The sequence below is a fragment of the Hippoglossus stenolepis genome, chromosome 9 (assembly GCF_022539355.2).
Source record: "Hippoglossus stenolepis isolate QCI-W04-F060 chromosome 9, HSTE1.2, whole genome shotgun sequence".
Taxonomy (NCBI): Eukaryota; Metazoa; Chordata; class Actinopteri; order Pleuronectiformes; family Pleuronectidae; genus Hippoglossus; species Hippoglossus stenolepis.
In genome coordinates, this window is record NC_061491.1 from 26,902,862 (window position 1) to 26,918,481 (window position 15,620).

The 15,620-nt window shown below is 44.8% G+C and overlaps 1 protein-coding gene across 1 annotated transcript in view; it reads left to right on the forward strand.

Moving 5' to 3' along the window:
* cfap299 (cilia and flagella associated protein 299) overlaps positions 1-15,620 on the forward strand; it is a 65,579-nt gene that overhangs the window by 41,508 nt on the left and 8,451 nt on the right. Inside the window, exon 4 of the mRNA XM_035166239.2 lies at positions 8,866-9,008. Coding sequence (XP_035022130.2) covers positions 8,866-9,008 — 143 coding nt within the window. The remainder of the gene's footprint in view (positions 1-8,865; positions 9,009-15,620) is intronic.

A 15,620-nucleotide genomic window follows, 5' to 3' on the forward strand; every position in this document is an offset into this window, starting at 1 on the left:
TGAGGACAATGTGATTTTTCATAAGTAAGCACAATCCGTGCAGCCGACGTGAACGGATGCAGTCGCAGGAAAACAGCAACGCTGCACCGTGGGCCAAACTAAGGAGGTTTTAATAGATTTTCTAAAACACCAATTGCGAAAAGCAGGATAGCATTTTCTGATTCCAAGTGCCCTGTAATTTGAAGTGTGTGGGTTCAAGCCACTTATTTTGTGGGGATGGCTTTACTGGCGGGTTCTCCAAAAAAGACTGAGGCCGACGCAGCCGAGGGTTGAGCTAGCTTCCTTGCCTTCCCTCGCTGATTGACCGAGCCGCTTCCCCTTTGGAGTCTGGCCACGGTTGTTCTGCCCTCATGGCTAACCTCACTGGGCGTAGCTGTGCACCATTGGGTGTTTTGAAAGCCCAATAGGAGGACACCTGCCTCTGGATTTATTTATTTCGTCTCTTGCGCAAACACCCATGGCGTCTGTTTATGGATGCAGATGGAGCGCGCGCGGTAAACAAATGCACAAATCTGCCTTTTTGCTTAACGGACGTCTAAACAACACCCTCAAAACATCTGCGTTTTCTAGCATCTGTATTTGTCATGAATCAACTTGGAAACGCGCTGTATACGTTGCGTTATTACCTCATCCTCACCCAGGCTCGACTTGGCATGCATTAGAATTTCCCAGAATTTGCAGAATTTGTGGAAATAATTCAAGGATATAAAACGACAAACAAAGCTGTTACACAAACACGCCCTTTATTTGATCTGCGACATCACACACACTCACACACACTGTTACAACCCAGGGGTTCGAGCGAGAAAGAGAAAATAAAGCAAATGGAAATTTGACAGCAAGGTAATTTAATGTTGTAGATCATTATCAAAACTTCAATAGAACAAGTCCAAATATTTAAGAAAGGAATAAACTGACAAAACATCATTTGACGAAAAGCAAATCCGCCTCGTTGAATAGAATAAACACGGTTTCCTCTGCACCTTGTTGTGTGGCCTGGCCGGCCTTTGTGCTTCGGGCTTTAAGAGAATACAGATATAACGTAAAACCACAGCGTGGAGCACGAAGTCCTTTTGAACAGTTCACTTGTGCATTTTTGCAGCCGGTGCCAAGACATCTGTCTAGTGACACACCCTGTAATTATAAACGAAAGGAAAAGAAATGTCTTTTGATTATTTCCATCCGCATTGCATTCAAACACAATCTGGCCTGTGACGACAATCACTACAAGGAGCTGTAGAAATTTAAAACATTTGAGGCTTTGAGGTATCTCGGTGAAACGACGGCAGCAGTGGAATCCCAGACGGTGACATAAATGACAAGGTTTAAAAGTGTTTGCATTGTAAACAACTCAGAGGATTTGAAGTCGTGGCGGTGCAGCGCTGAAAGAGGTTCATGTCTTTCCAGGACGGATACAATCAAAGCTCCGGTCTTTATTTATTTTCGTAGATATAGACCAGATTTAAAATTAAACTTGTCTTGATTTCTTTTATTTTCTTCTTGTGGATGGAAAAGCTGCAGCGTTTGCCAGCAGGGAGAGAGAGAGAGTGCAGGGAGGTCTGGGACGAGCGAGTGCAGTCTATCAGCAGCCCATGTGCAGGGATCTGATGAGAGGGTATGTTCGAGGGTGCTCAAACACATTACGGTGACTCACAGCCCTGAACAAACAGCTCGCAGCCCTGCGCTCGTATCGGGAAGGCACACTCCAACACACTCCACAAAGAGCCGGCCTGTACAATAGGCATGTCAGCGTGTGCTGTCTGTGTGGCTCGTTGCTCCACGTCTCTCCAAAGGAGCTCCGACAGGACCTCCAGGCAGCCGCTGTTTCGTAAAAGTCTTTATTTGCGTGGGACACGTTAACATTATTTGTGCAGAGACCAGTGGGGGAAGTAGCCCTGCGTGTTTGTCCAGTAGGAAGCATTGACTTGGCCGCTTTCTGACTGTATTTTTATACAAGGAAATCCATATTGGCCAATATGTCATAACCAATTTGCATCCATCCCGATTTTTTCCACTTATCCGGGATCGTGGAGCAAACTAATCCAGACGTCCCCCCCTCCCCGGCAGCATTTTCCACCTCGTGCAGGGGGGGACCCCGACGGGTTCCTCAGCCAGAGGAGATATATAATCCCTCCAGTGCGTTCTGGGTCTACCCCGGGTTCTCCTGCCAGTTGGAAGAACCGGTGAAACCTCCAGTGGAAGGCACCCAGGAGGCTTCGTGATCAGATGCTGCCCAAACCGCCTCAACCGAACTCGATTCCGAGTCTCTCCCAGATATCAGAGCTCCCCGTACCCTGTCTCAGAGGCAGAGCTCACGCAGCCGCCCTGTGGAGGAAACTCGTTTCAGCTGCTTGAATTCAAAGATACAAGCACAAGCATTTATTAAAAACTCTTAATAATCTAAATTAGTCGAAGCACAACACACAACGCCTCAGTGAACATTATGATGAGACCCTGATGTGGATCGTTGGGGGCAGATGCAAATACCGATATTTGGGTTTAACTAGTTTCCAATTACTGATTTATTGGTCGATTAAATATCAATGATTCCTAAGACGTCTTTATCGAACCCTCACAACCAAGACATGTAATTAAGACTTGATATTTTACATTTAAACCATCAAAAATCAAATAGTTTCAATCACATTTAATCTCTATATAAGTTAATTTAAGTATTTTTAAGCAACCAGCCTATATGACCACAGAAAAACACCCGAATTATGATTTGTGATTATTTCTGTGTTTCAGACTCGATAAACTACTTTGAGTGCATTTGTTTTATCGTCTATCTTTGGATGAGCTAATCTAGACAAATCCCAATTAAGATTTATTGACATGACAATAAAGTTTTAAAATCCTGAATGTGTTTTAAACACGAGCTAAACCAAGTATCCAGGACGTTTGAAGCTACGGTTTCTCTGAGTTATATTCGAAAAGCAGCATGTGTTTTATATTTGTGAGTTCTTCTCTTGTAAATGGCACAGCCTCATTAAAAGAGTAACATCAAAACTAACATGTTCTATTGGGGTTTTCAGCGCCGCTTTAACATATGTTGTAACATTTTAAACATATTGAGTTCTCTGTTCTTTCCCCCTTTATCTCGTTGTGTTTCATGTTATAGTCGTCTTTTTAAATACTCTTTTGTCATTGTGGTAAATGATCTCGATGTAGTTTATTTGAAAATGAGGTTCACGTCCTGTTCTTGAAACGTGTATTTCTTAAGAACAGGCTGAGTTCTCAGTGTGGCCGTCACATTCAGAGTGTGAGCAGCAGTTGGTTCAGGCCTAACGTCGGTGAGCGGCTTCGATCTCCTGGTTCGTTGGCTTCGAACTCCTCAGTGAGCGAGTTGAGCTCCGGCTCTCGATCACACAACCTGCAGGATGTTGGATTCAGGACGCAGCACACCTCAGCACACATGGTTCCTACCGTCGCATCTGTTGCACAAGACGCCTGGGTGAAGTCACTTTCAAGTCAAATAAGCAGCGACCCCTCCTCCTCCTCCTCCTCCTCCTCATCTTACTCATGAACCCCTCCCCACCACACACACACGCCTCTAGAGGGATATCCAGAAAGGGGACAGGGGTAAATCCTGCCAGAAAAGAGGGGCTCCCACCTGAAAACATTCCTGTCGTACAGGCCGTGTTTTCCTTGCCCCGACAACTTTACACAGTTGTTAGTGATGGCCCGGGATTCCTCCTGAAGCACAGCCCACCAATAATAAACAGTACGGCAGCTGACACCGCAAGACACCTGCACGGCTCCCTGACACTGCAGGATTGTTCCCAGGGACCGAGGGGGGGGAGGGTCCGGGTGGAGGCTTGTTTGGTGTGGGCAGAGGTGGGCTGGGAGATGGGGGGTCATGGGGGGCTGGCAGATAGATTGTGTCACTGTGTGTGTGAGTGGCTGAGAGAGAGGTTATTGGATTTATTTATCACCCTGGTTAAGGAGGTTGTGTTTTCACCCTGTCTGTAGTGGAGGACGGGACGCGGGCCCAGAAAGAACCCATCAGAATATTGGTGTGGATCCGGATCAGCGGCCGGATCCGGGAATTTGTTTTCACTTTCTTTAACATTGTGAGATCGGCTATTTGTTACTGATTTCTCCGAGAATGATTTATGGACCTTGATGAAAAGATCAGACATGTTTAGGGGAACAGGGTTTAATATTGATGTAAACTGATGAATTAATACTTTTTGGTTCTGCCAGATCCATGATTATTGCACAAAATCACCCAAAAAATGTAGTTCTTGCTTTAAAAAAACTGTGAATAAGTTTTAAGCAGAACCCATCTGAAAAAAACTATTTTCTATGACAGGGCTATTCAGTAAAATTAAAAGTAATTAATTAACTTCTGTATTTTACTCAAACTTGCTAAATCCTTTTTACTTTATAACAATACATGATAAAATCAGCACCTGATTAACCTCAGAGCAGGACACCTGTGTTACTACAGACATCGAGGGAACTGGAGTCTCAGTTTCAGTGAACTACAAATTAAACGTGTGCACAGAAACAACCTGGAAACTTTCAAAACCTCCAACAACAACATGATGTGAACAATATGTGGTTGCAACCATTCATCTCTCTGTGTCCCACACACACACACACACAAACAAACAAACACCTCAGTCACACACACACAACAACACCTCCAGTCACACACACACACTACACACACTCCTCATGCCACCGGATGTCAGGTGGTCCAGGCCATTGTGTCCTCACCTGTAGGACATTGTCAAAGCACAAAGGGGGGGGGGGGGCACAGTACGTGTCAGCCTGCTGTCAGCTCCTGTTTGACTTGAATCTGTAAATCCCTCTCTTTCAGCCGTGGGCCAAAGGTTTGTGAGGTGAATCACATCTGTGCGGTTTGACTTATTGTCAAGAGGCTGCAGTTGTCACAGACTTCAGTAATTACAATTGTTAACAGTGTTTGTTTCTGAGCATATAAACACGTTACCAGTGGATTCCTGTGAGGGTGGGGGGGTATGTGAGATGCTTTGTTGTGTTTATCAACTGCACGGATCGTGGATTTAAAAGAAACCCCCGGTCTACTGTTCTTCAGGGGGGGGGGGTTTGTGTAACCTTCACCTTAAGGTCACCGGTGTTCTGCTCGCAGCCATCTGAAGATTTCAACTGTGTACGTTATATATAAATTTTAAAAAAGAGCGAGTTTGAGAAAGTGAATGTGAAGTATCGCAGAGTCTCTACCTGGGACCCGGGCGGCGCTCAGCTTCTCAGGCACTAACCAGCCTGATGTTTGCCATAAAGCGGGGCCTCTCGCTCGCTGCCCTGTGAGGTCACAGCACCTGTTCTGGGTAATTGCTGGCAGGTGACGTAAGAGGCTTCCACTTTGTTTTCCACGGTGTGAGGTGGAGGTCCGCCCCCCCCCCCGCTCCCTCCAACACTGAGGCTGTTGCTTGTTTGCAGCAAATAACCAAGTCGGACTGGGACGGTTCTGCTGCTCCAGTTCCCTGAGAGAGGGATGAACTTTGGCTTACCTGTCAAAGGCCAGTTAGTAAAACTGAAGTTGCGCCTTTGTTTTCCTTCCAGCAGTTGTCATCACTGTGCTTGTTCGTATTGTAAACATGTGTTTTTCACTGAAACATACATGGATTTATTTATAGGGGCAGATGCATTTGAAGAAAAGGGCTCAAGGCATCTGAAAGTTATTTCCTGACAAAAAGCTGAAAACAAAAAAACGCTCTATCCTTTTTATTTCTCTTAACTTTGAACCAGGCTGAGTAATATAAGATGATAATCGTGACACGTAGCCTTTATTCTAATGTAGCTCTGCTTTTAATATCTTTAGGTGCATGTCTTTAATAAGTGTTTTGCAATGATGTGAGTCACTGATCAAGAGAAATCTAGTTCTGCTCAACGTCAGTCTTCAAGTATTTAATATACTGAATCAGCCAGAAACACACATTTGTGTTACTTGTATTATAATCTATAAAAATTCAGTCATCCACTTCGACACTGAATCAGTGATACGAGGCCAGAAGCTTGGGCCGTTACACAATCAGACAGGTAGTAAACAAACAAAGTAAAATGATTACACAAACACTCACACCACTTGATTCAACTTTAACCTTCTGTAAAGGCGATGATCTAACTTACAGTTCCTCTGTGCTTCAAATATTTTGTGCCTCAATTGCAACTTTCACTGTAATTTAACGTAATCTGGTTAAACTGTCACAAATGTTAATCTGCGTGGTTATTCTCCCAGATCTTCATCATCATCATGAACATAGACGTCAAATACAGATGGACGACATCTCTCAGCTTATTTATATTTCAATATTAACCTGGTTTTAAAGGCAGATTTTTGACAAATTTTGTGATTCATTGCTGAAAGTTTAATCCTAATATTTAGAAAATGTGGGTAACGCTGGACGAGAACTTTACTGCGTCTTGTATTTCTATATAAAGCAACTGAAGCCATCATTTTATCTTGACACACTTCAATTGGCACACGTAGAAAAAGTCCAACACACGTATAAAATCAGAAAAAAGTCGTAGGACCACCGATCTTGACTTCTGTGAAACCCGGCGCCGTCTCTTTGGGCAAACCGACCCTACTGATTTATCTGCCAACGACCAATTTAACAGATATTTTTATCACCACTCACCAAATGCAACCGGCCTCTTTTCGCAGCGTCCACCTGATAATGTCTTTTCAAGGCTGGCTGCAGGAGGACAGAAGCCAGTAGATAGGATATCTGGCCCAGGCCTCCAGCCAGCTGTGAACCTGATAGCATCTGTTTTAAACGTTTGAGGGACACAGAGAAAGGAGTCCTCTTTTCTTCTGGGCTCTGGAGCGCTAGTTATCTCATGCGTTTGTAGTAAAGTGATCCACAGATGGCCCGTGTCCTGACAGTTATACAAATGTGATATCGCGACCTGAGGTCCTCCACTTGGATCGTCTCTCCGTGCGACTGTAGCCCCGACAAGTGGGACACATCCAGACTCGAGACGGACAGAAAAGGAGCTTCTGAAGGTTGAAGCTGGGACGGAATGAAGAAAAGAGGCTTTTTATTTTGGTGAACGCAGACAAAACAACCTCTTCACACCTGAGTGTGTGCTCTGTTTGGAGTTCCTCACATCCATTGTCACCATTGCGTTATCTCCAGCATCAAATAGACATGAAAAGATCATTTCATGTTGAGCTGTCACCCGGGGGGGATTTGGACAACTTGCCTTTCATTTGCTTTTGTCTGAGTCAGGTGACAAAAGCATTCGTCATTCTTCTTCTTCTTCTTTTCCCAGGTTGTGTCTGGTCGGCGCTGACTTCAAAGACCCGCTCTCCGATGGGTGGAGATGTTTTTCGTTGTGTTTGCTTTGGAGAATTCAAACCTCTCTTTGTTCTTACTCGTTGTGATCTAATCAGAAATCTGTGTTTGAACTATAAAGTGACGCGCTCGTATCCAGGGTTGTTTTTCTGCAAAGCTCAGACAAGATCTAGATCCTGATCTTGAGATATTGCCTATTTCACACTGAACAGGTATCCACGGCCCTCCAATGGACGTAATGCTTTACACAGGAGCATTTCCAGGGGCCCTACACATCAAACCAAACTGAATCCCCCAAGAAACACGTTATACACGACAGACCTTCTAGTCTTCGACCAAACCTCTAAAATTACAAAGCTCTTGGCAGAGGGTCGGTGTCGTGGGGCCTCATTAGGGGGTTTCTGACCATGGTGTCGTTGCAGTCATCTCTACACAGTAGATCATATAATTTAAGGGGCTTCTCGCCAAAGTGTAGTTGCTGTGGGCCCCCCCCTCCTCTCTGCTCGGGGGGGCCCCCGGCCAATTGACACCCTTGCCCACCCAGTTGCAGCAGCCCTGGTTTCACAGTCAATGTAGATTTTTGTTGGCATCAGGCGAGAGGATCTCACAGGTCCACTCACTTCCTCTCGAGTCGAGAAGGGTCAAGGAGTCGAGGGGGGGGGGGGCACTTTCCTATTGCAGTGGAGCTTAGGTGTGATTTTCCGTAATTCTCTGACCTGAGTGGATTCAAAGCAGAGCACATGAAGTTTCATAATCACAGCAGGAGAGTGGGGGTTAAACATTGCACCTTCTGAAAATGAGGATTTTTACCTTCTTTTGAAAGATGTTTAATTATGGACTGTGTTTGTTGGTTGTTGCAGTTTACTCGGAGACACAGATTCACTCACTGATAAATCCAGAGCTCTCACAGAGTCCTTCATATGTGTGAGTGATTCATTTATTCATTCATAACAAACATTCATTTGGTTTTATGCGCTTCACAAAAATGGCTCAGTTGGACTAAACCCTTCTCTTAAGCATATTGGAGCATAATAGTAAAGATAATGGATGAAAGGATCGTTTAGGTTGAATTGTCACTGAGATGCTAACGACCCCCTCTTGTGTTTATCTAAATACATTTTTTGATTTATTTTCATCAGGACGTTTTAACTCTCCTCACAACTTCGCAGCATTACGGTTAAACTCAGGACTCTCATGTCGTTTCAAGCTCCGCTCTCGCCCCGACCGACCGTAGGTGTGTTGGAACGGAACTGAGACTCTAGTTACTGTAAGCCCGAGGATTCGGCTGGAGACCCACGCACTTATCTGAGCAGGATACTCTGTAGACGGAACACCTCGGTGAGCTCGGGCCATCGCAGGACGCCACGAGCTGGACTGGATTCTGATGCGAGGTCCGAGCCAGAGTATAACACGAGCCTTTGTATTTCAAAGTGGGAGGATTTGAAACAGATCCCCTCTATCTGTCGACTTTTTAACAAGTGACATTGTCCTTCCTGGCTTTTACTCAGGAGAGATTTGATGGGCCATGATTATTTACACAGAGGGTTTTCTTTCTTTTCTCTCTCTTTTACAGTCGGTCATTTTCATAAGGAATCATAATACTCTTGGACAGGAAGTGTCTGGCTATATAGACTACGCCCACAGACTCAAGACCCAAGATTTCGAACCATATTTCAGCGGAAAGAAGAGGCTCGTGCCAGGACGTTCGGATTTATGGTAAGTCTCCTTCCATTGTAACATGTCCGTGTTGGTTGGGGAGGCCGGGACTGCAGTGGGATTTGACAAGATTTGAAGGGTAAGGAAATCTTATTATCCAGGATTAAAGATTCAGCTTGACGTGAGAGACCAATATAGGCTTGGAAGGAGCTGTGTGAAGGGCCAGTGGAGCTGGTACGTTCAGAACCAGCCGCTGCGGCCTTGGCGCAGATGTGGAATAAATATACACTGCTGGAGTGAAGCTGAGCGAAGCTGCCAAGATGCTGAACCTGTCAGGACGAGACAGATGTGATGGAGTCGGGATTAGAGCAGGTTTAACCCGTGAGATTTAGATCTTCTGTTGATGCGCAGTCATTTGTCATCACAGATAAAAGATAATAGATTAGATACACTGATAGATAAGAAGATTGATTAACTTATGAAAACGCATTTATCCAAACAAATGTGTCATGTTGAGAAAACCATTAGATTCCAAAATTAGAGGTGTGATATGTCCTTCCCTTCATGAAGTACAGGTGTAACAGCTGGAACTGTAAATCAACAAAGTTATGTTTAAAACAAAAAGGCCAAACAGACGCTGGTTCCTGCTTCTGAAAATAAGTCTTGCAGTTTTTGAATATGATTTAAATGTGATAATTATGACTGCTCACTTTTGGAAATATCAAAAAGATAATTAATATTTACCATCATAATGATATAACAGATTCTATTAGTCCTTAAAAACCCTGAGTTTTTCAGGTGCATCAAGTCTTATTCAGTCAAGAAACACCGTGTGCTGGAAGTCACAACCACAGGCACCAGTGCCAATCGCACCAGTTCCTCACCGGCCACAGATGAACTGCTGACCTCACGGGTGTCAGCTAGAATCCAGTTTATATCCCTCAGCGGGGCAGGTAGCATCTGTGTAATTTGTTGTCTATCAGCAGAACTGTGTGCATAGGGAGCCGTCAGCAAATTACTGGAGCCAAAACCATTCCCACATTCCACATACTCGTGCATAGTAACATATTACCAAACATTTCAGGTAAGTGCAAGAAATCCCATGAGGACAAACACTGAACCCGGTACGTGTACTACATGGTTTTGTTCAGAGTTCAGCCAAATGGCATCCAGCCTGTGTAACCTCCTTGACACTGGGAAGAACACGGTGAGCACAGTGTCCGAATGGGTCAGAGCTTCAAGGAAAAAGCTTTATTTCTCCAATTTAAATCTTTCCTAACTTCATCTGTCACATAATTTAACAACCTGGATGCATTGAACCTGACAACAGGGCTTCATCAGAAGGCGTGTTTCACAACAGAGGCCGAAAGGAATGAAGATTACAAACAAATCCCCAGTATCCTCGAAGTATTCGGAGGAGAATATTGACGTATAAGATGAAATACCTGAAATAACATCAATAATTAGTCACATATTCCTGTCCACTGCAGCTGCATGCTGTACAGGTCAAAAGTGAACCGTGCACAGTAATGTCTTGGAACCTTTAAAAAACCAAATGGGTATTTGAATCATTTCTAATCTCTGCCCAACAATACTTCCAAATTAAGTGGTTTCGGTATTTAAACGTAGGCTATTTGGCGATTTGTGTCCAGACTCTCTCACTGACTGTTAGAAAGATTAGAAAAGTAAAACTGAGGTTATAAAACCAGGAAAACCGACTTTTCCCTGAGATTTGCCACGAAAAAGTCAGTGTCCATGTTTTCCAGAGGTGTAAACTGCATCTCATGGTCTTTATCAGTGGCTGCACAACTGGCCAAACTCCATCTATCAGTCAGTCGGATGAATGTTATTATATCTAAAAAATATATATATAGCAAAGTTTTAGGTCACTATTCGCACAAAATTGTCTGTTGGAGTTTCACAGGCCATGTCTGTTGGTCCCAAACAACTAATGTACACACTCTGAAGCTGTGTCGCATTCCATGGATCCGTCACGTCCTTTGGAGGCTACATCTGAAGACCGCGGTGCGACGTCCATTCCAACGCGTCTTCAGACGAGGAAGAGAGGTGCCTCCTTCCATTTCTGAGCAATTAGGGATCTAATGGTTGGATCCGTCTCAGGCAAACCTGTCCCGGGATTCATTGTGCGCGTGAGGCGAAGCCATGTGTGGGCTGGCTCGCTGTGTGGGCGGTGAGGGCAGGACGAGCAGGAGATCCTCTGTAGACAAGATGGTCTCGTTTCGACTTTTGGCCCTGTGCAGCCTACAAGTTTGAACAAATCCCTGAGATGCACAGCAGTGTAAGACGACGAGGGGTCGACACTCTGCGTCGTGTGAGACATACAAAGCTTTGTTGTTTTATTTATCCATCCCCCGTGTGGTGTGACACACAACCCCACTCGTGGCCTTGAACCCGACCTCCTCCTCTGGCGAGTGGAAGCCCTGACAAGCTGTAGGTGTGAGTCATTGGGCGAGCACGCCTGGAGGTATGGACCACTCCCGAAACGATGCTTTTACGAGCCCACCCCCACCCCACCCCCAAACGACAGGTCTCCCTGCCCTCCCTCCGTCGGACATCTGACGTTAAACCCCCCGCTCCTCTCAAACTGGACTCCATCAGATCTACCCCGCTCTCTGTCTTTATCTTCAACTTTTTCCAACATCCTCATCCATGCTTTGCTACCTCTCCCCTTTTCTCCCCCATGTCATCCTCTACCACCCCCACCCCCAACTTCTTCTTTTTTTTTTAAATCTCTGTCGGGAACAATAACACCCAGTGTGGTTGCCGCTAAGAGGGAGCAGATGCTGGAGCTGCTGCCCACTCAGTGCACTAAACCTCCCACCGCAGGACTCTGAATCCTCTCCCTCCTCCTCCTCCTCAGCCACAAAGAACACAGAGCAGCGACACCAGCGCCAGCTCTGCTCTCTACCTCCCACCTCCAGCAAGGAAGGGTGGATAGGTTCACATGCACAGTCTGCAACGTCTCGAGGAGGAAGAAGAAGAAGAAGAAGAGAAGAGCAGCAGCAGAGAATCTCCCTGGAGCAAAGCATGTGAATTTAAAAGACAAGAAGAAGGAATTGGAGGTGGAATAATTACGTAACTTGTAAAACATCTTTTCCTGCTCCCGTGGAATTTGTGTAATGGGCGTGATAGCACTTTGCTAAATAATGACACAACACTTAGGCCTCGTCTACTTTACTGCAGATTTGATTTTGGACGGATATTTTCCCCATTTGTTTTTAAAATATTCTCTGTCCACGTGGCCTTTGTTTTTACAAAATATCTGCGTCCAGACGAAAACAAGAAAAACGACTCCAAACGCTCCAACAAGCGTGCCAGGCCAGTAGGTGGCGATAACGTCTACATCCACGATTTTGTAAAATAACAGATTAGGAACGCTGTGGCAGTTATGCTGTTCGAGGCCGTCGCCTATGAAAGTTGTTGATGTGGTGCAGTGATACTAAATTTAGCTCCAAACTTGTAATTAGATCTAGCAGCGCTAACCAAACGTCTTGCAGCTGGTAGATCGCCAACATTGTTGTTGTTTTTTGTTGTTCAGGCTCATTGCACAAAGCCACAGTGGAGTAAACTGGGATGTCATCGTTTCCCAAACACTCCATTTTACATGTTCACACGGAAACACAGAAACCAGGAAATCTGCACTCTGGAAGGCGTTTTAACAAATCTCAGTTTAAGTGATTTAAAACACCATTACCGTCTCAAGCACAGAGGGAAAAGTTAGTTTTGCAAAGTCTCCAGTGTGGACTGGGCATCGGACTTGATGCTGATGGAGGCAAAACTAGGAGCTTTCTCAAGATTTAATTTTCTCATTAATGGGCCTTTTGTTTGTTGTTTTAAAAACTCAAACTTATCAAAATGTTAGTCAGTTACTTCTATATTTGATTGTGACAATTTTTACGTTTTCTCTTTTTCTACTCTTGCGTTCTCGCTCACCTCGGGGATCTTTAGGCGTAAGGAGCAAAAAATCCGCCGACTGCCGGGCTTGATTTATTTGAGCAGGCACTCTGGGTGGGTGGGTCGTATAAACATCAATTGTAAAGGCGTATGTTCTACGCCTCTGACTTCCATGGAAACTTGGTTAAAGTAAAAAAAAAAAAAAGAAAATGCATCAGAAGCATCAAAATTAAACGACAGAATTTTTCTTCTTGCATTTGTAGAAAGTTTAAATCTACGAATAAGAAAAACCACATTAAACAACAAGCATCGTTGGTGATAACAGTGATAAAAACACACTTTTCTTCTCAAACCTTAATACAAGCTGATATGAAGTGATGTGAAGTTGCTGTAACTGTTTCCGCGGGACAATAACGTTCAGGCACCACATGTGAAACTGCTTTGATTCAGCCCCAGTCACTTCAGGGCAAACCGGGGCGAAGCCTCTCAGGATATTTAACCAAACTCCGACACTGATACGGCACATGAAGGAGAAAACACTCGGCAGTATCATGTGTTTAAAGGCTCTAAATCATTACATGTTTGTCTCTGTTACGTTTTACTGTGGAGCTTCTGATGTCGACACACACACACACACACACACCACACACACACACACACATGAATGCACGCACACACATGCACACACAGAGTCCTGACCCTCATCTAATTATCCCACAGATCTGCATCTCCGTGTACCCAGCTTCCTGCCACTCCAGATGTGCCTACAGCATCTCTGATGTCTATTTAATGTTCCCCAGCAAAGTGACCATCTGTTTATGCGCTCTGGCTGTCTCCCCCGAACCCTCCTCCCCCTCCTCCCTCCCTCCTCCCTCCCTCCCTGTATCTCTGCCTCCCCTCAGTGAAGAGCTTTAAGAGGCCTGGGCAACATCTCACATACATGGTTCTCCTAATTGATTCTTTTCCTCTTTTAAATTGTTTCGGTGTGTTTTGCATAAAGGCTGCGACCACGTTACTGTATCCAAAGGGAAAAAAAAACAAGTTTACAAGTAGAGTTTTATAGTTTGCGGTAGATTTATTTTTCTGTTTCCTCTTAACTACGCAGTTCAAATGCAGTGATTTATATCCGAAGCAAGGGAAGCCATCGCCTTTATTACTCAATGAATCTCTCTGATTCAAACATCTTTTCTGAAAAGCTGGATCATATAAAAGCTTCCCCACCTCCCCCTTCCAGCCTGAAACATTGAACTTGACGGATGTGCTCGGCAGAACCACGGCGCATGCCCCCTCCGACGCCAAAACCATATTGCCTCCACGCTTGGCCTCTGCAATGCACCTGTGTGTCTGGCTTCATTTTGCGCTGTGAAAATATTTGCACTGCCGTCCTGTTTTATTAACTTTTAATACAGAAGAGAAACTGTTTTCGGCTCCAGAGGTGATTCCACCGCTCTGCCTCCACGCATTGTGTCCCAGCTTTTAACGGCGGGGCGGCGGGATGTTCTGCCGCAGCTCGATAAATATTTGCTGGTGAGCCGGAACTTTCCACGTCATGTTCGCTGATCTTCACACGTGGCGTGCGCGCACTTTAATCGGATTGGATCCAACGGGCTGAATCCAGTTGGACTGTTTGTTCTCTTGGTGCTGATACTGTTTGGACTGGGTTTGATGGATTAACTCACACGTCCTGCCAAGTTTGACAGGCTGTTCTGTCCGTGTCGGGCGCTGTCATTAATATCCAACCTCTGCAACAGACCACGTATAAAGTAGTAAATGACGCAACCTCTTGTATATAATCTGTGAGTATGAGTCTTCATCATCCATGTGATATCATACCAGACAGATAAGTTGGTGAGCATTCTTTACGAGTGAAGGTCTTTGGCGGCTGGCCGGTCTTTCCTGACTCTTTTAACAAACAGAGGTTGAACCATAATCTCTGTCGGTTGCAGCTCAATTAGCCTCCTGAGCTGCAGTCGAATGGAACATGGGATAACACCCAGTTGTGTCACTGCATTATGCAATCGCTCTGGCCTGTGTGTGTGTCTGTCTGTGTGTGTGTGTGTGTGTTGCCCTAATAGAAGAGTTGAGCGTCAACTAAAGCAACTAAACGAATGAAATGACATGAAATGCATAAAAGCTCCTAATGCACAGAATTGGTTCCATTTCCATTTTTGTACAATTTATTCTTTTTAATCTGATTTCCTTTTTTACGTAGCCTACGTCTTGTTTTTGTCAATCAACAAAATGACCAGTTACAAAGAGATAAGAACATCAAGAGCACAGAAGTTGGACACCCCCCATCTTGGCAGGTACACTTCACCTGTGTTTCAAATAAATTCAGATGAACACAATAATAATGTGAAGAGGTGTGTGCGGTGAGTTGTGAGTTTGTTAACGGAGTTGTGTTGACCGGACACACATCTGTGTGATTTGTCGTTGAATGAGCGCGACACCCCCGCAAGGGCTTTAACGGTAAACTCAGCCCACTACTCTCAACACTGAAGAAACCTTTTTGTGATTTACACTGGAAAACTTTAACTTCAGAAACAGTCACTGGGCGTGAATTCTTCCGCCACGACAGAAAGAAGCAGCTGAATGAAGACACATGCTCGGTATTTGCTCTTTTATGATATATATCATCCAGAGCAGAGAGTCCAGCTCCTCTGAGCCCTGTAATGAGACTGTTGACATTACCCTGGAAAATGACCGCCCGGAGATAACAATAGAGCTGAGCACGGCAACTGTGGAAAAGTGAAAGGA